Here is a 26,052-nt window from a genome sequence, read left to right as displayed (position 1 = left end):
CGATTTCCATCCTCGCGAAATCAGGCAGTGGAGATGAACCTGAATTATCTTTCTCTTAACAGGATTCAGGACGACCATTAGGCTTTAGTCAGTGAAAAGAGGGAACCGTCTAATCGGTTAAAATATCATGAAGTCTGGTTGGAAATTGGTCGTGTGACCAACTAGTGAGGGCAGGATCAGGTTCAGATGTGATGCCAACCTTGGCTAAACCACCTCTTGAAATTGTTCAGATCCTCACACAGCGAGTCATTGAGGGCAGGGTAGCTCGGCAACTCCACAGGAGAGAAAAAGGGAGGGAGAGAAAGGGAATGAATGAAAAACATTGGCTGGTATTTTACCTTCCCCATTGCCCTCTCTCGCACCCACCCCCTCCCCCCCCCCCCCCCCCCCGCCTCCCACCCACCCTCTGGAATGGGCTGGCAGGCAGGAGGGGCATAAAATCGGGTGGCATCGAAAGGGATGCCATGCCCATCGCCTGCCTACCTCTGCTGGAATTTTACCAGCAGCAGAGGAGGGCGTTGGGCAGCCAACCCACTCTTGGGCCTGTTGAGGCTCTTAAATGGATGGTTGAAGGGCCTCCTCCCGCCACTGCTGGTATTTGACCATGCTACGTGGAAAGCCCTGGCAGCATCACTGGGGCTGGCTCCTAGTTGGGTGGAGGTTCCCCCCCACCACCCTCGCCCAACACTGGCCCCCACCCCCACTTGATCCTCCACACCAACACCCCTCCCCCCCCAATCACGTACCGATTGTAGCCCTCCACCATCCCACCCCCCTCACCCCTCGCTGGGGCCCACCTGACTGGCCCTCGTGGAACCACCCTACTTGCTTTGCGTCTTGCTCCCAGCGATGACCCTCACGAGGGATTGGCTGCAGTCCCGGCGGAGGCCACTGCTCCCAGTGCTGCTGCTGGCCTCTGATTGGCCGGCCGCCCTGGGAGGTGGGACTTCCACCCAGATGGCAGCGGCAGCCGCGACCCGAGCCGATTGACAGCCCGGTGACCGTTAGTTAAGTCAGTTTGTAGCTTCCCGGCCATGGAGAGGTGGGCTTGCCTCCGAATTTTCAGATTGGGGGGGGGGTGTCACGAGGCTACCGCCTTTGTGTAAAATGTTGACCATTTTGTGGGATCTTACGCGAAGTGGATGGCAAATCACCCAAAAGATCCGACAGGGAATCCTGTCTATCCCATGGTGAACTGTGATCAAAGGAGGTATAGCTCAGGGAAATGGCACCACAGCGTCAAAGCCCCGTCTCCCTTGCCACAAAGTTTACTGAAAGAGGATAGGATCATTGGGCTGATTTTTCGTGTTGGGGGGCAGAAACGGGCTGGGAACGTTCCCAGATTCTGAACCCATCCCTCCGTCGGGAAACGGGCCATTCATTGGCGTTTTGACCAGGTGCCCCCTTAATTGGCAGGGAGATAGGTGCCCTGCCCAGTTAATGACAGCGGGCGGGCTCCTGAAGCTGAAGAGCCAATCAGAGGCCTTCCAGCTTGGGAGGAACACGCGGCTGCAGTGGAGGGTTAGTAACCTAGAGGGCGCTTCAGCATGAAGGGGCCCTCTCAGCTATTTTGTTAATTTAACGAAAAAGCAGCCAGATCATCACGGTGATGGGGGTTTGGGGTGGGGTTGGTGGGGGGGGGGTAGTTGGGGTAGAGTGGGGTGGGGGTCCCTCTACAGGATGGACTTTGGCTGCACCCGCACCCAGGCAGGCAGGGAGGAGCTGTGAGCCTGCCTGGAACACTGGCGGCAGCCTGCTGCTGGGCGCCTGCCTTCAGGCAGTTAAACCACGCACCTGGGAGACTGGAAAATGGCAGCCAGCCTTCTGTAACCATCGCTAACAATGTTCTTAATGAACCTCATGTTCTGCCCGTCTCATAAGGTCCTGGGCTCCGAAACCTGCTTTCCCTTCAATGACCAGCAGGGGGGAGCGTTGCCGGGAGGCCGGTATTTTTGGGCTCCGCCTGCCTCCGCTCCCCACCTCAGAGAGGCCCAGAAGCCCTGCACGTTGTGCCTACCCGTGGGTGACAACTAGGGGACGTTTTTGAGTTTGCGCTGCGGTAAGGGTGCCTCAGGTACTCAGCCAGAGGATGGGGAGAAACTCCTACCCCATTCCCAGCATGCACTGTCAGCGGTCCTGCCTTCGTGCTGAGAAAATGCCCCCTAAAAGGTACTTCTACAGGGAGCAAACAAAGACAAAAGGGGTCGATGCCTCTGAGCTGGTTGGTTGTATGAATTGTGTGAGAAGGACAGGCCTGTGAGGAGTGTGAACTCCAGTGTTTACCATGTGTCCTTCCAGCACTCTTTACAGCTGGATCACACTGCTGTAAATAAATGTCATCCATTATGGAACGGACATTTCCCAAGAGAGCTGGGACAACCCTCGCAAATGATTATTTAACCATACTGACAACATCTTCACACGATCAAATACATTCTTCCGAGACCCAGGCTCCGGGACCGCTTACCTTGCTGAGCCTTTCCATTCCCTTTGGATATGTAGGCCTGGACCTTCCGGTGGTCAGGCGGGATCGGCGAGCAGGCCCGGGAGCGGCCTGGAAGCCGCCCGCGAGCGGGCCTCGACCACGATTAACGGCCAATTAACGGCTAGCTCAGCGTGAAACGCGCGATCAGCGTTGCCGGGGTGGGGCGAGGGGAGGGAGAGGGAAGGGGGAGTTCGGGAGGAGCGCTAGCACTGAGGTTCACCCAGGCGCTCGCAGTAAAAGCACCCGGAGGCACTGAGCTGTCTCAGGGAGATGAAGATTCTCAAAATTAAAATTAAAAACTTAAGCAATGTTTAAAAACGTGCCTCCGTCACACGAGCAGGGACATGTTACGAATGAAATCTAAAAACTTTAATTAAGTTTTTATTTGCTGTTGGAAACCCGGGCAGCGGAAAAATTCATTCACCTCTTACTTTAATGGCCTTGATGGGCCTGTTAACTGTCGGCGGGCGTGCTGCCAACTCCCGTGCGTGCTCGCCGACCGAAATATCGCGCGATGGCGGCAGGACACTCGCCCGATGTCATCGCGTGACATTCAGGCTGGGTCCGTGCCCGCCTGGCGAGCACAATATTGTGCCCGTAAGCTGTTACATAATGGCTGGACGTTGGTGACACATCAAAATCAGAATAATACTTTGAAATGAGAAAGCTCTGTTTAGCTAATGAACAGAGGAAGAACACTCTTTAATGCCATACCGAATACTCTTTAATACCATACCGAATACTCTTTAATGCCATACCGAACACTCTTTAATGCCGTACCGAATACTCTTTAATGACGTACCGAATACTCTTTAGTGCCATACCGAATACTCTTTAATGCCATACCGAACACTCTTTAATGCCACACCGAACACTCTTTAATGCCATGCTGAATACTCTTTAATGCCGTACCGAATACTCTTTAATGCCCTACCGAATACTCTTTAATGCCACACCGAATACTCTTTAATGCCACGCCGAATACTCTTTAATGCCGTACCGAATACTCTTTAATGCCGTACCGAACACTCTTTAATGCCGTACCGAACACTCTTTAATGCCGTACCGAACACTCTTTAATGCCGTACCGAACACTCTTTAATGCCGTACCGAATACTCTTTAATGCCGTACCGAATACTCTTTAATGCCATACCGAATACTCTTTAATGCCGTACCGAATACTCTTTAATGCCGTACCGAATACTCTTTAATGCCGTACCGAATACTCTTTAATGCCACGCCGAATACTCTTTAATGCCATACCGAATACTCTTTAATGCCATGCATTGATGAGCTGACTTCTTTGACCCCTCATTCCGTATGAATACATTTTTTGATGAGTATTGTTCAGCACCAAGTACAACCTAGAACATGGAACAAAAATACAGCCTTAGTCCCAAAACACCAACAAGGAAAGACCAGGTCTCGCCGCAAAACAGAACCTTGTCCCTCCAAGTTACCACCCCACCCCCCCACCTCCCGAGCTACATAAAGAAATAACTTGCATTTACATAGTGCCTTGCACAACCTCAAGACATCCAATGCTTTACAGCCAATGAATTGCTGTTGCTATGTGGGTAATACAGCAGCTAACTTGGGCACAGCAAGAGGTTCGAGCGGAAAATGCATAAAAATTATTTTATTCGATTGTTCCTTATCTTCTCCCCAAAAACATTGGATCTGGCTGGATATTACAACCGTGTCTGAACTTCGAATTTACTTAGCTGACTGTCAGGCATTTTGGCACATCCTGAAGTGGCGTGCAGGGCTATGTCAATGCAAGTCTTTGTTTCTTGCTACAATGCCCCTTGTGTAAATTTTCCCCGGGGCTGCCCCTGTGGGCTTCCTATTTCTCACCTGATAAACAGGAAATCCAGCAGCTATTCCATTGCCTGATTCAATTATCGGCAGGCCTTTAAACGAGGGCCCAGTGTTCCTGCCCAAAACAAGCAGGATGTTGTTTAAATGTGCAAATGAACAACAACAGCAGCCTTTTCCTCTTCAGCCTTTCCCTCCTATTCCCGCCCTTGGTCGGTCTGCTGCCTCCTCTGTGTGTCATTATTCTGATTAATGTGCATTTTATATGAAAAAAAATCAGCCAACAAAAAAATGTGCGATTAACAGACCAAGGTACGTTTGATTCCATGTTATATAATTCCACTGTGGCACGGCGTCACACACATACCCTTCAACTGTTAGATAAGAATTTTTAAAAATTATTTGTTCCTGGGATGTGGGCGTTGCTGGCTAGACCAGCATTTATTGCCCATCCCTAATTGCCCTTGTTCAGAGGACGCTTAAGAGTCAACCACATTGCTGCGGGTCTGGAGTCACATGAAGGCCAGACCAAGTAAGGATGGCAGATTTCCTTCCCTGACGGACATTAGTGACCCCAATAGGCACCTGCTCGAGATGCCAATCCGGATTGGGTGTACCTCTGGAGCGTCAGCAGTTCCCCAGTCAAAACAACCTTTTTCTCCCATCGCCGATATAATCGTTAAACAAAATTGCTTGAAGGGAATGAAATCCAGAGTCAAGATGTGAGGCAGTGCTTACTTTTGTGGCACCAGGAACAACCATCTCCTCCTTTGCAAATCCTGAAGGTGCTGGAAATCCGAAATTAAAATAGAAAATGCCGGAAATACTTGGCAGGTCTGGCAGCACCTGTGGAGAGAGAAACAAGAGTTTAATGTTTCTGGTCGATGACCTTACATTGGAACCTTTCCTTTATTGTTTCCTGTCAATAATTTAATTGCAATCGCAGAGCCCGAAACACTGAAAACCTGTTCTTCATTATCCCTCTCAGACCCACAGTTGCAGAGAGGAGGCTGATTAAGCCCTCGCCGCTAAAAAATAAATAAAAATGAACACTAAAGACAACCTGGAAGATCCAAGCCGGATGTTGCCAGAAGCTGCATTTGGCAGGGGAAAAAAAAAATTATAAAAAGAAAGATTTTTAATACTCTGCTCGGTCTGGAATCCACACTTTTGTTCCCATCCAAAAAGTCCTGTTCTGCAGATGTCTCAGGCAAAGAGCAAGGGAGGCAGCTGTAGAAATTAGCATTTCAATCATTTTTTTTTTGTTCCATAAATACAACTGCCACCACAAAGCAATGTGTGTGGATGATATTGTGGGAATGGTTTCTTCTTCTGAGAGCCCTGAGAAATGATGACTTGACCAGTTTTCCTCGAGCCTCATGGTAACAGCAGCAGGAGGTAACAGCCTCCTGCACATTGACCCAGCAATAGCATAGAACCCTTGCCTTGGAAAAGTAACCCCACCTCCACTTTCCCCCCCCCACCATCCCTTCACCCCCCCCTCCTAGGGGCTTGCCAACCCGCCAGGATCGGCCGGGAGTCTCCATGAATTGAATATCAATCCTCAGGACACTGCTGTGTGCAACGCCAGAGAGAAAATTCATCGCGACATTAAAAAAGATTTGGGGTTTTTTTTGTCATTTTCTTTGAACATTTCTCTTTACCAGATATAAAAATATTGAAAATGAGGGGAAAAAAAAGTCTGTTTGGCTGATGGTCAAGCATCATCCAGTTGGGTAAGGAATCCTTTTTTGCTTTCCAATTGGTGAAGGAAGGCCGTGGGTCACAAGGATGGGTGTGTTGGCCGACTAATGGCTGGAATGTGGGGGCAAGTCATGTGGTGAAACCTCCAGGAATACATTCAATCACAGTTGGCAACCCTAGCCCCTCCCCACCCTGATGTGGCATTAAACCAAGACCATGGAAAACATCCATGGCTCTATTTTGAAAAAGAGCAGGGGAGTTCTCCCCGGTGCCTTGGCCAATATTAACCCCTCAGTCAACATCAGATTATTGACTGTGGCAGCTTGCTGTGTATTATTTGTGGCTGCCGCGTTTCCTAAATTACAACAGTGACTGCACCTCAAAAAAACTTCATCGCCTGTAGACTCGATAGAGGTGTTCAAGATCCTGAGGGGCATGGAGAGGGTAAGTAGTGAGAAATTGTTCCCACTGGAGAGAACATCAAGAACTGGAGGGCACAGATTCAAAATAATTGGCAAAAGGAGTAAATGTGATGTGAGGAAAATTTTTTTTCACCCAGAGGGTGGTTGGAATCTGGAACAAACTTCCTGAAAGGGTGGTGGAGGCAGATTTGATCGAAGTATTCAAAAGGGAATTGGATTGGCTACCTGAAAAGAGAGAATGTGCAAGGTTACGGGGATAAGGCAGGGGAGCGGGAATAGGTGGAGTGCTCTCTCCAAGAGCCAGTGCAGACTCGATGGGCCGAATGGCCTCCTGCTGCACTGCAGAGATTCTGTGATGCTGTACAGCACTTTGAGACATCTGTGAGCTATATGAATGTGCGTCTTTCCTTCTTTCTTTGTTCTCTGCCCCACCACTGGGACTGGCATTGTTTGTACTCTTCGAGCTTCCCAGCATGAAGCATTGAGCTATGAGCCAGGTTCAAAGGAGAGCAGCCATTCTAGATTGTTTGATCGCTGCTAGGTGATGACTGAGAGAGAGAGCGATCTGCATGGCAGCCAACTGTGTTAGCAAGCTGTTGGAAACAAGTAAATAAATGTTAAAAAAAAAAGAGAAAAAAACCAGCCATCTGCAACTAGAATTAGTGAATAGATTTTTACATAGTTGTTGCTTGATTGACAGAGGTCAGAGAGCAGCAGGTTGTCAGTGTTTAGAAGGCGGCTGCACCACCATCTTCTCAAGGGCAATTAGGGACGCTGCTATCAAAGAGATAGCTTCCATCTAAGATCCTTTTTATTCTTTCATATGATGTCGGTGTCACTGGCAAGGCCAACATTTGTTGCCCATCCCTATTTGCCCTTGCGAAGGTGGTGGTGAGCTGCCTTCTTGAATCGCTGCAGTCCCTGTGGTGTCGGTACACCCACAGTGCTGTTAGGGAGGGAGTTCCAGGATTTTGACCCATCGACCGTGAAAGAATAGCAATATATTTCCAAACCAGGATGGTTTGTGACTTGGAGGGGAACTTGCAGATGGTGGTGTTCCCATGTGTCTGCTGCCCTTGTCCTTCCAGGTGGTTGAGGTTGCAGGTTTGAAAGATGCTGTCAAAGAAGCCTTGGTGAGTTGCTGCAGTGCATCTTATAGATGGTACACACTGCTGTCAACATGGGTCATTGATGGAGGGAGTGAGTGTTTAAAGTGGTGGATGGGGGGGCCAATCAAGTGGGCTGCTTTGTCCTGGATGGTGTTGAGCGTCTTGAGTGTTTTTGGAGCTGCACTCATCCAGTCAAGTGAAGAGTATTCCATCACACCCCTGACTTGTTCCTTGTAGATGGTAGAGAGGCTTTGGGTAGTCAGGAAGTGAGTTACTCGCCTCAGAATTCCCAGCCTCTGACCTGCTCTTGTAGATTCAGTATTTATATGGCTAGTCCAGCTCACTTTCTGGTCAATGGTGACCCCCAGGATGATGGTGGGGATTCAGTGATGGTAATGCCATTGAATGTCAAGGGGAGATGGTTAGATTCTCTCTTGTTGTAGATAGTCATTGCCTGACACTTGTGTGGCGTGAGTGTTACTTGTCACTTATCAACCCAAGCCTAAATGTTATCTTGATCTTGCTGCATACGAACAGGACTGCTGCAGTATCTGAGGACGTATGAATGGTACTGAACAATGACACACAGCAATGAACTTGGTTGCAGAAAAGGTGAATGCTGTGATTTCAGCTTAGAAACTTATTTTCAATCATTACTCATCATTTGTATTAAAGACAGCATGGGTCATTTTAACCTTGTTTGATTTTAGGGGCGATTTGATGGAGGTGTACAAGATTAAGACAGCTTTAGATAAGGTAGACAAGGAAAAACTATTCCCAGTAGCTGATAGTACAAGAACTAAGGGACACAGATTTAAGTTTATGGGCAAGAGATGCAGGAGGGGGGGTGGTGGTGCTTTGTGAGGAAGAACTTTTTTACACAGGATGATAATGACCTGGAACTGGCTGCCCATGAGGGTTGGTGGAAGCAGAGACGACCAATGACTTCAGAAGAAAATTGGTTGGGCACTTGGAATTAAATCTCCCCTCAAATCTTACAACGTTAAAATGACCCACACGATCTCTGATACAAATGGTGGGCAAGAAGTTAAAAGAAGTTTCTGAGTTGAAATAATGGCCTTTACCTTTGCTGCAGGGCATTGGGGACAGAGTGGCAGAGCAGGACTGACTGGATTGCTCTATAGGGAGCTGGCATAGATGTGATGTGCTGAATAGCCCCTTTCTATGTGTAAAACATGCCATGACTCTATAGTGTAAAAAGACTGATAGTTAATCAGTAGCCTGTTTGTCAACTCTCCTGCTTTTTGAAGTAAATGGAAATTAAATTCCGGAGAGATGGAAATTAGGCTTTGATTTGCTTTCGCCCATTTTACTCTATCTTGCAGAGAAGATAGAGCCCTCCTAACCCCAGTGGCTGGACCTGTGCCTGCCTGGTGACCTGCAACCCACTGCTACTTCCCATTCTTCACCTGTGAATTCAGATGCTGCATGGTGGACTGTGGGGGTGGCGGGGAGGAATCACATCTAAATCACACCCAATCACATTCCCGAGCACTTCCGGCAGCACGTTCAATGAGCATTCAGGAGTGGGAACCCTGCCTGTTCTCCGTTAGTTGGTGAGGCCAAACATATGGAAACTGTGTTATTGCCCCCTTAGGCAATGAACCTGAGATCTCCCTGACCTGTCAGCTTCAGTAACACAACAATTACCCACCAAACTAAATCAAGGCTATAAAAGCAGTGGAGAAGGAACATTACAGGTTCACTTGGATGTGACTGGAGATACAGTTATGAAGATAAACTTGAGAATTTAGGGATTTTTTTTGTTGCAAGATTGAGGGACAGGTTGAGGAAGGACTTAAGGATTGTAAAGAATTAGAAGGTAAATGGAGATGAATTGGTCATTAAGGTAAGTTAACACCAAGGCACAAATTTAAGATAATCACAAAAAGAATGAAAAGAGAGATTAGAAAAGAAGTCTTTCCACAGAGGGTGGTTAGAATGCAGAATCCAGAAGTCAATTCTTTTAAAAAGAAATTTGGTAACTTAAGAAGAGCGATATTAAAGGGTTCACAAAGCGAGCAGGAGTGTGGAGTTAGACTGGGCTCTGGTATACCCTTAAAAGATTAAATGGTTTACTTCCGGACAGCAATACTTCATAATTGGGTACAACTTTTGAAATCAATTTTTTTCTCTTGAACTGTAAAAATTATGAGTTTGTCTCCCATATGGCTGGCCATATTAGACTTTAAATGCTAAAGAAAGAATGAGCACCTTTCCCAGTCTCAGGAATTTGGGCTTAAGTGTCTGGGACATAAATCTACAACCTTCTAACTCAGAGGCAAGACTGTTTTTTAAATTGAAATTATTCAACATTGAAAACACTTACAACATTGTGACCATTCCATGGTGCCACACTCTCATCATTCACCAGTTTCCAGCAATGGAAAGAGCCTTTGACTGAAACTTAACATTCTCACCACAGTTTCAGCTCAGTTGAGAGCCCTACTCCAGGACTTGAGTGCAAAAATCCAGGCTGACACTCCAGTGCAGGACTGAGGTGCTGCTGCACTGTCAGAGGTGACGCCATTCAGATGAGATGTTGAACCGAGGACATGTCTGCCTTTTTAGGTGGACTTAAAAGATCCCATGGCATTATTTCGAAGGTGAGTTATCCCCTGTGTCTTGGCCAATATTCGTCCTTCGATTAACATCGCAAAAACAGATTATTTGGTCATTGTCGCATTGCTGTTTGTGGGAGCTTGCTGTGCACAAATTGGCTGCTGCGTTTCCTGTGTAACAACAGTGACGATCTTTCAAAAGCACTTTATTTACTGTAAAATACTTTGGAACGTACTGAGGTCATGAAAGACGCTATATAAATGCAAATGTTTGTTTCTTTTTCACTGTGCAGTTATTGCTCCATCACTTAATAGCATCAAAAACTGACGTTCAATTTGTCTCCAATGCCATTTGTAATCCATTGGAGGGAGAGAGGGTTTTACCACAATACTGCAACTGACAGTGTAACACTCGCGTGGCATTGTGATGTACAAGAGTCCCATCAGCATCAGGGTTTCATTCTGTCTGCTCATCTAAACTCAATGTGTCCATGTACAGAGAGATCCTGCTGGTGTTTGCAGTCAGTAACTGATTGACAAAGTTACATCGCTTCATTTAAAGAGATTTCATTGCTGTTTTCATTTTCTGCACTGCTTTACAGGCACCCCCTTCAGTTACATTATCTGCCCCTGGTCAGTGCTGCTGTCAGCTAGTGGTGGATTGTCTTTTAGAAGTAATGTCTCAGATGGGGACATTTACACCTTTACTGCACCAGAAATGCTCCAGGGGAGAGGCTCCAACTCGCAGCTTGGGATAGAAAAGGTAAGCAGAAATCCTTTAATTGATGGCTTTAGCAAACACAACTTCCTCAGTCTTCCCCATGACTTATTGGTGCACATTCAACACATAGTGACAGCAGTGTATACCATCTACAAGATGCACTGCAGCAACTCGCCAAGCCTTCTTAGACAACACCTTCCAAACCCACGACCTCTACCATCTAGAAGGACAAGGGAAGCAGATGCATGGGATCACCACCACCTGGAAGTTCCCCTCCAAGTCACTCACCACCCTGACTTGGAAATATATCGCCGTTCCTTCACTGTCATTGGGTCAAAATCCTGTAACTCCCTTCCTAACAGCACCATGGGTGTACATACACCACAGGGACTGCAACGGTTCAAGAAGGCTGCTCACTGCCACCTTCTCAAGGGCAATTATGGATAGGCAACAAAAGCTGGCCTAGCCAGCGATGCCCACATCCTATGAATTAACTAAATAAATAAATGCTCCAATGATTGGGAGATCTCAGTTTAAACCCTGTCTGGTTTGAGGAGCCCCTTTTGTTTGGTGAAGGCATTGCAATTTCCTCTAGCACCTCTGTGTAAGAAAATTAGCCAAGGTTCCCACTGGGAAATGATTCTACTGGAAAGTGCGTGTTTGTAGATGTCAATAGAAGACAAAATTGGCTCAGTTTTGCTGCGCTACATAGCCAAGTATCTGGTGGTCAATCCTTGTTTAAGCTCATGGGTGGAAAATGAGCACATTGGTGAGATAATGGAGGGCTGTCCATGTTATTCGACCCCAACGGGACTCATCACCAGTAATAAAGGAGGAAAGAAAGCCAGACGGAGTGGACAAGACTTAAACGGAGAGGAGAGGGGAAAGTATCTTTTAGGACATTAAGCCACATTGGTTTTCTGTTAGACCACTACCATGTAGTTTTGTTCTGTCCATTACAGCCCTATTACTGTGCTCAGAGTGTATCTTGTTTTAATACGGGTTACAGTAGTGGGGCATTTATGGTACTAGACCCATAGCCCACATATTATGAGCGCAAATACCACCATAAAATGTGCAAGATTTGAATTCAATTAGTTCATGCCCATAGAGGCATTGCCTACTGGTTGGTTGCAGGAATACCCCACTGTGGTAAAGCTGGCAAAGGATGGGGAAGTTACTGTGAATGCATCTAACTAAATTGCCTTCTACCTGGCACCATTAATAATGCCAACCCGAGGGTGGCACGACAATCATGCTATATTCCAATTCTCGCCATTATTAAATCGTGGAATTATAGAAAGACACAGCTCAGAAGGAGGCCGTTTGGGCCATAGTGCCTGTGTCAGCTCTTTCAAAGACCTATCCAATTAGTCCTCCTCTTCTGCCCCTTCCCCATAGCCCTGCCCTTTTTCCCCTTCAAGTATTCATTCAACAGCTTTTGAGAGTTGTTATTGAACCTGCTTCCACCACCCTTTCGGGCTGGCATTTCAGATCACAACAGCTCACTGTGCAAAGCAACATTTCCTTCACCTCAGCTCCAGTTTGTTCGCCAATCACCTTAAGCCTGTGTCCTCAAGTTACCAACACATCTAGCACTGCAAACACTTCCCCCCCTTATTAACTCTATCGAAAGCCTTCGTGATTTAAAGCACCTCTGTTAAATCTCCTAATTAATTTGAGGATGAAATTTGGGATAAATAACTCTGAATAATTTTAGAAATTTGTGGAGTTATGATACAGGTCAGCCATGATCAAATTGAATGGTGGGACAAGGCTTGAAAGTCCGGATGGCCCACCCCTATTTCTATCTTTCTAAATCACATAGGCTCCTGTCTGTAACACACCTTGGGGGCCTGGCTAACTGTTCTTGTCTGGGTTACTCAGGGACTGAGAGCTGCTGTATCACTCTGAAACCAAAAGTTGCATTTTCTTGACTGAGTTAAGTTTTTGTGCTGTGCTTTACATGTTGACCCTCACTACAGAGCTGTCTTTAGGTCTGTACATGTGTTTTATGTTACTAAGGGAGCCTTATTATGCGAGATAGATTGTCAAAAACAGGGTGATATAAACCTAGAAAATTACACTGTGTAACACAGTGAGTGTTTGTATGAGTTTATTTTATGGTCTACTTCAATTGTGGTGATAACTCATTTATTTTAATACTTGCGCTTAAATAATAAGACAAATTTATTGCAAATGAGCTTATTAAGGGAGAAACTTTAACAAAGGCCACCCCTTCAGCTCCCTGATTCCTCGGGCAATATTTAATCAAGGTGACAAGCCTGGTGAGAGCCCCGTGTCACCTCTTTTAGGAAGGCTCTTCTTATCAAGAGCCACTCTGGTACTTGACAGGCCAACAGTGGGCCTTCCCCCCCAACCCCGATCAAGGACCCCAGGGCCGGCAGTCCTGCCTACCGAGAGCTGCCAACCAATCAGAGGCCAGCAGCTCTACTGAATGGCAGCGCCACCAGGGAGGTGGTGGCTGCTGCTGGTGTGACACCAAAAACTCCACATTACCACCTTTCAGTTATAGGATGGTGGTTTCGATAGCTTAGTCAAGTGATGGGCCCTCTTGTTCACTGCATTAGTTGTGGATGAGGAGTTCCTGTGAATTTAAGGGGAAACGGTGAAGACCCGGGGCAGGAGAAGGGGGTCAGACCTGGTTGGGGAAGGGTCACCAAGGAGCCCAGGGCACCATAAAGGAGGACGCCTGAACCCAACCCCCTGACCCCCTGTACCCAACCCCCCCCCTGCCATTTCCCGCTGATTGCCTGAAGAGTGAGACTTGGCCAGCTTCAACTGGGCTACGGCCACTGTCCACCGCTGGAAAAGTTGAGGTGGGGCAGGAAGAGGCGATTAAGTGGCCATTAATTGGCACTTAAGGGCCTCAAATAGCCCAAGGTCAGTTGGGCTGCCTGACAACTCCCCCTCTGCTCATAAAATTGTCATGAGGTCAAGCTGAGCATGATGGGTAGTTGCCGGGTATGGCACCCATGGTATTCCACCCAATTTTATGCCCCCACACCTGCCAGCGAACCCACTTCATCGGCCCCCTTCCAGGGGAGCATAAAATTGTGCCCAACGTTATGGAATAAGGATGTGGTCCAATGTGAGGCCAGGAGAGAACCTTACAGAACCATGACAAAATAATGTTGAAATTACTGGAGTTGATTCTATTTTCTCAAAAGGTGGGGACAGGAAAGCCAACCCTATCAACAAAGTGGTAACTGTGGAATAGGTTGTCAGCCTTGGCTCAGTGGTCACACTCTTGTCTATGGGTCAGAAGGTTATGGGTTACAATCCAACTCCAGAAAGATGCACATGTAATCTAGACTGATACTTCAGTGCAGTGCTGAGGGAGTGCTGGATTGTCTGAGGTGCCATGTTTCAGATGAGATGTGTTATGGCAGGCGGATGGTAAATGCCAAGCTGCCCAAATCCCAGAGAAACTTGAAGCAGTTGCCACAACTATTTGCAATTCGTACTTATTTTGAGATGCGGGCTTTGAATTCAGTAAAAAGAAGGCCACCGAGGCTTAGAGGGTTTTTATTAATTTATTAATAAAAGGAATAATGTTAAGCACATACATAGGTCTACAAATTACCACCTAGCTCCTAATTCCCCTAATTAATCTAACTCCCAGTTACACCTCCGTTAAGGCAACAGTAAGAACACATGCACTTGAAAAGACCCAGGCAAAGCGACATAATACCCTGAACAGTCAAATTCAAAGTGAATTTTCTTAACTTCAGTTCTTTCAGACAGCAGTTTGGGCACAGAGGCTGGAGGCTTTTTCACACTTGTTAGATCTTAGAATGCCTCCCCTTGCACACAGCCTTCTCTCCTTTATACACATTTTCCCTTTTGAATGCAAATTCCCATTGTTTCACTATATCTTTGGACTTTACCCCTCTGATAATAAAAATCTATCATAGTGCCAATTTCACCAGTAATCTTTGGGAAAAATAAACACACTGTTTTTTAACTTCTCCTGGCTAGGTGAAACATTTCACCCCCTCTTTTAAATTCAAGCTGCTCTGGTTTAGTTAAAAATGCAAATATTGCCTTTACACCTCACATTCTAAAACTTCACCCATGTTTACCTATTTAGCATTTCAAACCTATTTTCCCATCCGGTAAATCAAAGCACCCAGACCAGCTGTCTAATTCAATTTAAAAAAACACACGTACACAAACCCATTATTACTCTGCTTTAAAATAAATTCCAAATAACATTACGAAAATTATTATATCTTCCTGACAGATGTTAAACCCAGGCCACTGTTTGTCCTCTCAGTTGGACATAAACATTTACTGATGTAAAATATTGCACAATATTTATCCATCAATCACCCTCACTTAAAAAAAACATTTTCTTGGCTGCAGAGTTTCTCCACATAACAGCATGTCATGTCTGGGTCTGTTGTAGACTGATTGATAGAAAGTGCTTGCTATGGTCAGTCAACAACTCCTTTATCATTGCATCATGTGACTACTAAAGTGGTAGAAGGTGAGCAAGATAGAGCTTACACTTTTTTGTCCAGCAATTCCTACGACTACACTTCAAAATATTTATTTATTATTCATGGGATGTGGGCATCACTGGCTAGGCCAGCATCTATTGCCTATCCCTAATTGCCCTTGTTCAGAGGGCATTTAAGAGTCAACCACATTGTTGTGGGTCTGGAGTCACAAATAGGCCAGACTAGGTAAGGATTTCCTTCTCTAAAGGACATTAGTGAACCAGATGGGTTTTTACAACAATCGACAATGGTTTCATGGTCATCGTTAGATTTTTAATTCCAGATTTTGAATTCAAATTCTACCATCTGCCTAGGCAGGATTCGAACTGGGTCCCTAGAGCATTACCCTGGGTGGCTGGATTACTAGCCCAGTGACAATACCACGACAACGTCACCTCTTTTAATTGGCTGCAAAACATTTTGGATCACCCAAAGGTTATATACAAATGTCGGTTTATAAATGAACGTTCCTTCTTTATTTCTTCCTTTCGCAGGTGGGGGACTGTTGGTATCCAAGAGAAGGGAAGTGGATTAATGATTAGGATGTAGACCCTTTGTCAGAAAACAGTTCTGACCAGCTGGAATCCCTGCCCAGGTTTTTTTCCTATTCATTCATGGGATGCGGGCCTCGCTGGCTGGGCCAGCATTTATTGCCCATCCCTAGTTACCCGTGAGAAGGTGGTGGCGAACTGCCTTCTTGAACCGCTGCAGTCCATGTGGTGTAAGTACACCCACAGTGCTGTTAGGGACGAGTTCCAGGACTTTGACCCAGCGACAGGGTGAAGGAACAGCGATATATTTCCAAGTCGGGATGGTGAGTGACTTGGAGGGGAACTTCCAGGTTTTTGCCAGATGTTTGCCTGTGCCTGCTCCTTTAAGGACTGATCAACCTGATGTGAAGTTCTAGAACGTTCCTACATTACTTCAGGCCTCCTGAAAGCTTTTTCCAATTTTCCCACTTTTCACCGTTCCCTGTGACTTTTCGCCCTCCTGGCCATTTTGCACATTTTGTTTATCCTTTTAATATATTTTTCCCCTCACTGAAATGACCGTTTCTATCACCTCCCAGCTTCGTGCTTTTGCAATGAGCGATCAGAAGGTCACTGAACACATTAGTTTCCTCTTGGAGACTGGGGACTTTTCCAGGGCTCATTTCTCTTTCAGCTTTCATTCCACACGCAAAACGTCAACCGATTCTATTCTCTTTTCAGATGGACTTGCTCTGTATTTCCAGAATTTTATTTTATATTTCCAGCAATTACAATTCTTCTTCTTGCACCCTCGAAAGGAATAGAAAGGCTTGATTTATATTGGTCCTTCCGTGACTTCAGGAGAGCCAAAACACTTTACAACCACTGAAGCGCTTTTGAAGTGTAGGAAATGTGGAGGTCAACAGGAAGATTGCACAAACAGCAATGTGATAATGACCAGATAGCCTAGCGTAGTGATGTTGGTTGAGGGGAAAATATTGGGACAGGACACTGGGGAGAAGAGAAATTCTTTGAAACAGTGCTGTGGATCTTTCAAGTTCACCTGAGAGGGAGGATGGGGCCTCGGTTTAGTGTCTCATTCAAAAGAGATGGCATCTTTGACACTGCAGCACTCCGTCAGTACTGCACTAGAGTGTCAGCCAAGATGTTGTGTTCGAGTGTGTGGACTGGGATTTGACAGTTCTTAATGAATTAATCCAAGCTCTGTCAAGGTGCCACCTCATCAGAGAATTCCAGCTATTAACGTTTAATAATTCATGGATATTACAGTCAAAGCAGTTCTGTAATAACCTGACCCTTTTTGCTGCTTTGGTGTCCTGCCCCAATCAACATTACAGGACAGATTTCAGCATACCAGAAACAGCAGTGCATAAAAGTACTATGGATAGGTCAGAGGCTGGGAATTCTGCAGCGAGGAACTCGCCTCCTGACCCCACAAAGCCTGTCTACAAGGCACATGTCAGGAGTGTGATGGAATACTCTTCACTTGCCTGGATGAGTGCAGCTCCAACAACACTCAAGAAGCTCTATACCATCCAGGACAAAGCAGCCTGCTTAATTGACACCACATCCACCACCTTTACTCCCTCCACCACAGGCACACAGTGGCGCAGTGTGTATGATCTACAAGATGCACTAGCTGCAGCAACTTGCCAAGGCTCTTTCGACAGCACCTTCCAAACCCATGACCTCTAACACCTAGAAGGGCAAGGGCAGCAGATGCATGGGAACACTACCACCTGGAAATTCCTCTCCAAGCCACACACCATCCTGACTTGGAACCATTTTGCTGTTCCTTCACTGTCGCTGGATCAAAATCCTTGAACTCCCTTCCTAACAGCATTGTGGGTGTACCTACACCATATGGACTGCAGTGGTTCAAGAAGGCTGCTCACCACCACCTTCTCAAGGGCAATTAGGGATGCTGACCTTGCCCAGCAATGCTCACATCCCATTGGGAAAGGATTAAAAAATATACTGTTATCCGTAACTGAGAATGATCCAGATTGGGGAGCAATATTGCTAACTTGTACAGGTAGCTTCAGCAATTTACCTCACTGTGACCAAACAAAATGGCGGCTGCCCAGTCAGATAGATTGTTGGCACAGTGCTGCCACCCCTGGAGGCTCAGGGTAGTGTCGCCTTTTTCCCCGCATTGTTGGCATCTTTTGAGAAAACAATTTGCTTCAAAGTAAGGCTTCATTTGTAGAACATTAATTAAGTGCACAGAGGTTTGGCTTATTTAGGGGTATTTCAGCCAAGTAAATGGTTACAAATTAGCACCGAGCCCGAAGCAAAATTAGAAGCTAGTTAACCATCAAATGGAAGTTGGATCTGCTACAGAGTCCAGCCTATCATACTCTTCCTGGCAGTCAAAGGGCTAATTCTGATTAATTGATAACTGTGGTAAATCTGAAAATAAACACATTTGGTCCAGCAGGATTAGAAGATTGTGATACATCAGCAATTATCACAAATAGTAGGTAGAATAATCCCTTCCCAGGTTTTGTTTACTGACAGGCCTGACCGATTGTGTGGACTTACCAACAAGGAGACCTTCCAGTTGTAAAGTGCCTTAACGACATAAACTAAAAATCACTGCTGTGATAGAATTTCAGGCACATTTTACTGAAGCATTTACTGTCGCCCAAAAGCAGGAACTTCCAGTCTGATAAAATTTGAACTGCTGAGTAGCCCTAACTCCAACCCACATCCCATACAAGGATGGTGTCTTTTGAGAGTGTGGAATGCTGGAATACCAACTAAAGGTATAAATTACTCCAAGAAACAGGCCTTACAACCAGCAACCACAGCTTACATTTGTGCAGCACCTTTAACGTAGGATCATTTCCCAAGGCACCTTAATCTCCTCCTCCAGGCACGATGCATTGGCAGCCATGGACTGCCATTGGATTGGTCCACAGTTATGCTTGGCAAAGTGCTGCGGTGGTTTGCCGTTGCCTCCTGCTGTACGGCTGACCAGGACACTCTCCTTCTCTTAGCACCTGCCATCAGAAAGATTTACAGGCTGACATGTTTGGCCACATTATGAACGCACTCTCCATGGCCATAGAGCTGCAGGCTCAAAGGTAGGGATACCACAAGACTTCCTATCTTACTCTACCTTTCTTTTTAAGTTTGATCTTGGGACAATGGCAAGGTGGTATTTATAATACAGGAAAAGGTATACTATCCATTCTCTGTTTTGTAATAAATAGCCTGTGGGTCGCTTCAGGAGGGCGTTACATATCAATGGTGATTACAATGTGTGGTTATGATATCACCGTATTTTGTGGGACCGGAGTCCTCTGTAGGTCAGACCAGGCAGATTCCCTTCCCTTGAAGGACATGAGTGAACCTGTTGGGTCGTTATGACAATCCAGCAACTTTCATGTTCATTTTCCTCTAGTGCCGGCCTAGGAATGATCAGATTCATTGAATTCAATTAAGCACGGCACACATCGGGGGAGTTGAACTCACGACCGGCTAGTTTAACTATTCTAGAGTGCTTTCATCTCTGTGCACAAGGGCAAATGGTGGATGTTCTTTGGCATTCGCCTTCCGATAGGTGAAGCTGCTCCAAACCTTGTAAAGCATGAGAAAACATTGATTAATAAAAGGCCATTCATCCATTTCTACCATAGCACCTTTAACATCTGCCAAGACATTTCACAGAGGCACGATGAAACAAACTTTGACCATGTACAATTTACTCTAAAATGAACTCATCCTCACACATGGGGAGGCGCGGCTGATTAAATACTGCTTGTTCGAAGGTGACCAAGCAAAACGTCATGATATTCGTCCATCCCAATGGATAGTTATCCCAGTTCCTTTTTAAGGAAAGGAATCAACACAGCGCCAACTGCTTTTTGTTTGTCTTAAAGACTATAATGTGTGCGCATTTTAATGGCGATAGCCCTTATTGACAGTTCCTCACTTTGGGGGAAAATTACACTCGCTTGGTAAGGAGGGAGGTTGTCAATGGCAACAAATAAATGTAAGACCATCTACTATTTAGACTTATGTACTGCAAGCCCCTTAGTACTGCTGGAATTGAGTATTAATAGAAGAGTTTCACCCAGGCTAATGAGCTGGCATAATGGATCGAGGGAACTGAAATGAATGTACCTTGCTTATAAAGTAGCTCTCATTATAACAGAGGATTTGGCACTCTCCCAGGCACCTTTTGATAATGAGGCCTTACTACATCTGCTTATATTCAGTGTTTCTTATTGTTCCTGCTTGGATTGAATGTCTGAATGAATGATAAAATGGCTTATAAAGTAAAGGGGCACAATACACTGCGGTGATGTGCAAATTGGCCATTTTAATCAGAAGTCTGAATCTACAGCCAGATAATGTTTCCTTGAAAAATAAAAAAAATATATTTATTAGGATTCAGCTGAATTTATATATGCTAATTGAATGCAAGAGTTAATGAATGCTGATCAATGAGGCGCTTTTCCCTTCACTTTAAAGCTATAAGGATTGTTCAGTCTTTGTTCCTGTCATGCTTTTCACTATAACCACCACCCCCCGTTGATTTTCATAGCATTCCACACACCTTGACAATACGTACAATTACCTCAGGCTGCATTGGTGTGTATTAACAATTGATTAATATGACATTTAAATGTGGTTATAGGTGGGACTGTATATTACAATAGGCAGTCTTTAACTTCAGATTCCCCCACTTTCCTTCCCCTCTTGTCGTGTAGGTGTCGATCCTGCTGATGCCACCAACCCCTTCAACACCTCCCCTACCATGAGCCAAGATGGAGAATGAGGTCATTGACCGCGCAGTGCCTCATAACAAAACACAATTCTGTCCTCTCACAATGTCCCCGCACCCACACTTTCCAACAGGGGCCACTGGATAGTAGCCTTAAGTGGCAAATCATGATGACGTTATTACATGTTATAGTCCAGTGGTCCCAAAGCCAATTGTAGCATTTCTCCTCTGCAATTAGCTCATTCTCGGAATTGAAGCTGGAGCCAACTTGGGCTCTTTGGAGGCAATTTTAATGGGGAAGCTGATAAGAACGTTGGTTTTACAGCTCACCCGGTTTTAATATTGCACGGGGTGTAAAAGCTGCATTCCACCTGATCCGGTCACTTCCTTGCCAGGTGGGATAAAATGACCCTAATTTGGCCCAATCCCACACCAGAAGGTGTATTTACATGTTTTGTTTTAACTTTAATTTGCCCCACTACAAGGGTGACACTTCAGGCTTCAGACTCTTTGGCCTTTCACAGCTAGTGAGCAATTGGAAGAACTACCCTGCCTCACTCAATGGCTTAAAACATGTCTTCCTCCTCCCGGTACTGCACAATCTAATGATGATCTTCGTGGATTGAAGGCAGTTGTTGGAAATCTCTGCTATCCATACCGACAGTAAGGGCAAATTCCACAACACCACCATCCAGGAGATGAGCAGTAGTGTACCGAACCCAGACATCTCGCAACAACTAAGGTCAATATGAGCATATATGAGCATATGAAATAGGAGCAGGAGTAGGCCATTCGGCCCCTCGAGCCTGCTCCGCCATTCAATAAGATCATGGCTGATCTGTTTGTATTTCGAGTTCTACAATCCCATCTACCCCCGATGACGTTTGATTCCCTTGCCTAACAATAATCTATCTATCTCTGCCTTAAAAATATTCAGTGACCCCCACCTCCACCGCCTTCTGAGGCAGAGAGTTCCAAAATCACACAACCCTCTGAGAGGAAAAAATTCTCCTATAAGGGTGACCCCTAATTTTAAAACAGTGCCCCCAGTTCTGGACTCGCCCACAAGAGGAAACATCATATCTACGTCCACCTTGTCAAGACCATTCAAGATCTTATATACTTCAAATCAAGTCACCCCTCACTCTTCTAAACTCCAGTGGAAACAAACCCAGTCTGTCCAACCTGCCTTCATAAAACAACCCGCTCATTTCGGGTATCAATCTAGTAAACCTCCTCTGAACTGCCTCCAATGCATTTACATCCTTTCTCAAATAAGGAGACCAAAACTGCACACAGTACTCGAGATGCAGTATCAACAATGCCGTGTATAACTGAAACATCCTTACTTTTATGTTCAATTTTTCTTGTAATAAAGGATAGCATTCTATTAGCTTTCTTGACTACAGGCTATACCTGCATGCTAACTTTTTGTGACTCATGCACAAGAACACCTAGATCCCTCTGCACCTCGGAACTCTGCAGTCGTTCTCCGTTTAAGTGATACTCTGCTTTTTAACTCTTCCAGACAATGTGAACAACTTCAAATTTTCCCACATTATGCTCCGTCTGCTAGATTTTTGCCCACTCACTCAACTTACTTGTATCTGTCTGCAAATTCCTTATGTCTTCTTCACAACATACTTTCCTACCTATCTTTGTGTCGTCTGCAAATTTAGCTACCATGCCTTCACTCCCCTCATCTAAGTCATTGATGTAAGTTGTAAAAAGTTGGGGCCCCAGGACAAACCCCTGCAGAACCCCACTCATCACATCCTGCCAATCAGACAAAGACCGATTTATGCATACTCTGTTTTCTGCCAGCCGGCCAATCTTCTATCCAGGTTAATATGTTACCCCTTATGCTATGAGCTTTTATTTTCCATAATAACCTTTGATGTGGCACCTTATCAAATGCTTTCTGGAAATCCAAGTACAGTACATCTACAGGCTCCCCTCTATCCACTGCACATGTTACACCTTCAAAGAGCTCTAATAGATTGGTTAAACATGGTTTCCCTTACACAAAACCTTGCTGGCTCTTCTCGGTATCCTTGAGCTTTTCTAAGTGCCCAACTATAACCTTGTTAATGATCGATTCTAACACCTTCCTCATGACAGACGTCAGGCTAACTGGCCTATAGTTTCCTGTTTTCTGCTTCCCTCCCGTCTTGAATAGAGGGGTTATATTTGCTACTTTCCAGTCTGATGGACCTTTCCAGAATCTAGGGAATTTTGGAAAGTTAACACCAACACATCTACTACCTCATTAGCCGCCTCTTTGAAGACTTTAGGATGAAGTCCATCAGGACCCGGAGACTTGTCAGCTGGCAGATTCATCAGTTTGCTCAGTACCACTCCCCCAGTGATTGTAATTTCACCAAGTTCCTCTCTCCCCACCACCTCCTGATTTACAACTATTACTGGAATGTTTTTTGTATCCTCGATAGTGAAGACAGAAGCAAAATATTTGTTCATTTCATCCGCCATTTCTTCATTATCTACTATTAACTCCCCATTCTCACTCTCTAGAGGACCAACACTCACTTTACATACTCTATCCCTGTTTAAACACCTGTAGAAACTCTTCTTATCCGGTTTTATATTTCTAGCTAGCTTTCTCTCATACTCTAATTTCTTTCTCCTGATTAACCTTTTAGTCATTCTCTGCTGTTCTTCATATTCTGACCAATCATCTGTCCTGCCACTCATCTTTGTGCAGTTGTATGCTGTTTCCTTAAGATTGATGCTTTTCCTAACTTCTTTAGTTAACCATGGGTGGTGGGTTCTCCCTTTAGAACTTTTCTTTATAGTAGGAATCTGAGTATCTTGAAATATCCCTTTAAATGTCTGCTACTGTTTCTCTATTGATTTATCTCCTAGCCTAGTGTCCCAGTTCACTTCGGCTAGCTCAGCTTTCATGCCCACATAGTTGGCCTTATTTAAGTTTAAAATACTAGTCTTAGACCCACTCTTCTCCCTTTCAAACTGGATGTAAAATTTAATCATATTGTGGTCGCTGTTACCTAGGGGTGCCTTTATTCTGGGGTCATTATTAATCCTGTCACATTACACAATACCGAGTCTAATATAATCTGCTCGCTGGTTGATTCCAGAACGTGCTGCTCTAACAAACTATCACGAAAACATTCTGTGAACTCTTTATCCAGGCTACTACTGCCAATTTGATTTTTCCAGTTTATATGTAGATTAAAGTCACCCACGATTATTACCATCCCTTTATCACAAGCACCCAATATTTTTTCTTGTATACTTTGTACTACGTTGTGGTTACTGTTATGGGGCTATAGACCACTCCCACAGGTGACTTTTTTCCCCTACTATTTGTCATCTGCACCCAAATCAATTCTACATCCTGATCTCCTGAACCAAGATCATCTCTACCTATTGCACAAATGCCATCCTTGATTAACAGTGCTACCCCTCCACCTTTACCTAACTTCCTATTCTTCTTGAAGGGTATATACCCCTCAATAATCAGGATCCAGTCCCTGTCATCTTGTAGCCAGGTCTCTGTAATGGCTATCAGATAATATTTATTCACTTCAATGTGCACTATCAATTTGTTTACTTTGTTATGAATGCTACGCGCATTCAGATACAGGGCCTTTAGTTTAGTCTTGTTATCTTTGTAACATCCAGTCTTGATTCTTTGTGCATTCTCAGGTTTTTTCTCTCTGTCGCTTCCTGCTATTCTCCAACCCTCATTTCCTCTCTTATCTTGTCTCTACTCTTTGATATAACACATCTTTCCACATTTGATCCCTTGCCCCCACTATTTAGTTTAAAACCCTCTCTACTTCCTTAGCTATGTGGTTCGCAAGGACACTGGTCCTAGTCTGGTTCAAGTGTAGGCTGTGTAAAGGAAATATCATTTTTTCCCTAATATTACTATGGGGTACTGAAGCAGGCTTGTGTGTGTGATTAATTTAATTAAACCAAAGATGGTCATACTGCAAGATTTGAATTATCAAAGGGGTTAAGTGTAAAACAGGCATTTTGAAATAGAAATGGGTGAGATAAGATGAAGTCTCAGTAGATACAGCGTGAATGGAATTTGCATTTGTAGATAAGTTGAGAAATTGTTAGATTTTCAAAGGGACAAAATAAGATGTCAATACGTCTGTGTGCCTGAGATTGTCCTCCCGAACTCTTGAATGGGCTGCCCTGTGCCACAAGATAAAACGTGTTTTCTTTTTTGGAAAAATATACTTTATTCGTAAAATATCTGCAAGAACATTACAAAACATCTCAAAATGGCCGTCACAAAAAGTGCAATCACATTCAAGGTTTCCACAAGATAAAATGTCACTCAGCTACTGTAGCATGCTTAATGCCACACATACAAAACAGCGCAAAACGAGGTTAACACGTAGAGGAGATTTCCTTCGAGAGGAATGATATGAACGACTATTCTAGCTTTAGTTGGAGGGCTGTTGCGATGTGGAATGTACCACACGAAAGGTTGCTGGAAACAGATTCGATCACAACTTCCAAAAGGAAAACAATATGCGGGGCTGTGGGAAAGAACAGGGGGAGTGGGATTAGCCTCTTTCAAAGAGCCAGCAAGGCTACAATGGGTGGAATCGTCTCCTGCTATGCTATGAGTTTCTGTGATTCAGTTTCAGATTGTAGGAAGGGGCAAAGGCACAGAAAGGAAAAATTCCAGTAAGAAGCTAAATTGAAATAAAATTGAAAAGCTATGAAGGAGGCATGGAAGATTACAAGAGAATGGAATTTTAACTTCAGTAGCAATTGGTGCCAAATTATAAATAGTTTACTCTGTGAACCAGCAACTGGGTTAATGCTGATCACATAAAGTTTCATTTATTATCTTAGCAATTTTGTCTACCAGTTTTTTTTGCTCTCTTCTACTCCCCTTCCAAAGATATTGGCTCCTTCCTGACATGTTCTGAACCCACCGAGTGCCAGGTAGCCCCCCCCCCAGTAAGAAAGAAAGCGCAAACCTGTCTTTAAATAGCACCTTTCACAACCTCTGGATTTCTCAAAGTGCTTCACAGTCAAGGAAGCGGTTTTGAAGTATAGCCACTGTTGTTGCGCAGGGAAAGTTTGCAGCCAATTTGCACTTAGCAAGGTCCAAGAGGCAGTAACGAAACAAATGACCAGGTGATGTTTTACTGTGTAAGTCATGGGTTAAGTAGTGGCTAGGACACTGAAAGAACTCCCTTGCTCTTCTTCAAAGATTGTCATGAAAAATTTAATACCACTGGGAGGAGAGACATGGCCTTGGTTTCCTGTCCTATCTGAAAGGTGGTGCCTCTGACAATGTAGCACTCCCTCCTCGGCACTTTGCTTACATGTCAGCCTACATCACACATATAGACACACACACAGAATTACACATACAGATACATATACATAGGCACAAACATACATACACGCACATAGTTACCCATACAGCCAATTCTACAACCAT

General features: G+C 44.9%; 2 protein-coding genes across 5 annotated transcripts in view; one reads left to right on the top strand and one right to left on the bottom strand.

Moving 5' to 3' along the window:
- The window catches only part of ptpn20 (protein tyrosine phosphatase non-receptor type 20), a 336,983-nt gene that overhangs the window by 11,977 nt on the left and 298,954 nt on the right, over positions 1-26,052 (top strand). For 3 of the 4 annotated variants that reach the window (XM_078530719.1, XM_078530716.1, XM_078530715.1), the window contains exon 2: positions 10,724-10,884. The exons of the other annotated variant lie outside the window; for it this stretch is intronic. In XM_078530719.1, coding sequence (XP_078386845.1) covers positions 10,724-10,884 — 161 coding nt within the window. The remainder of the gene's footprint in view (positions 1-10,723; positions 10,885-26,052) is intronic. 4 annotated transcript variants of the gene reach the window in all.
- The window catches only part of mapk8a (mitogen-activated protein kinase 8a), a 485,513-nt gene that overhangs the window by 160,509 nt on the left and 298,952 nt on the right, over positions 1-26,052 (bottom strand). The gene's annotated exons all lie outside the window — the stretch shown is intronic.

Source organism: Cetorhinus maximus, chromosome 27 (genome assembly GCF_964194155.1).
Source record: "Cetorhinus maximus chromosome 27, sCetMax3.hap1.1, whole genome shotgun sequence".
In the NCBI taxonomy this organism is placed as follows: domain Eukaryota; kingdom Metazoa; phylum Chordata; class Chondrichthyes; order Lamniformes; family Cetorhinidae; genus Cetorhinus; species Cetorhinus maximus.
Note: the sequence above shows the minus strand (reverse complement) of the source record. Positions and strands in the feature narration are given on the sequence as shown.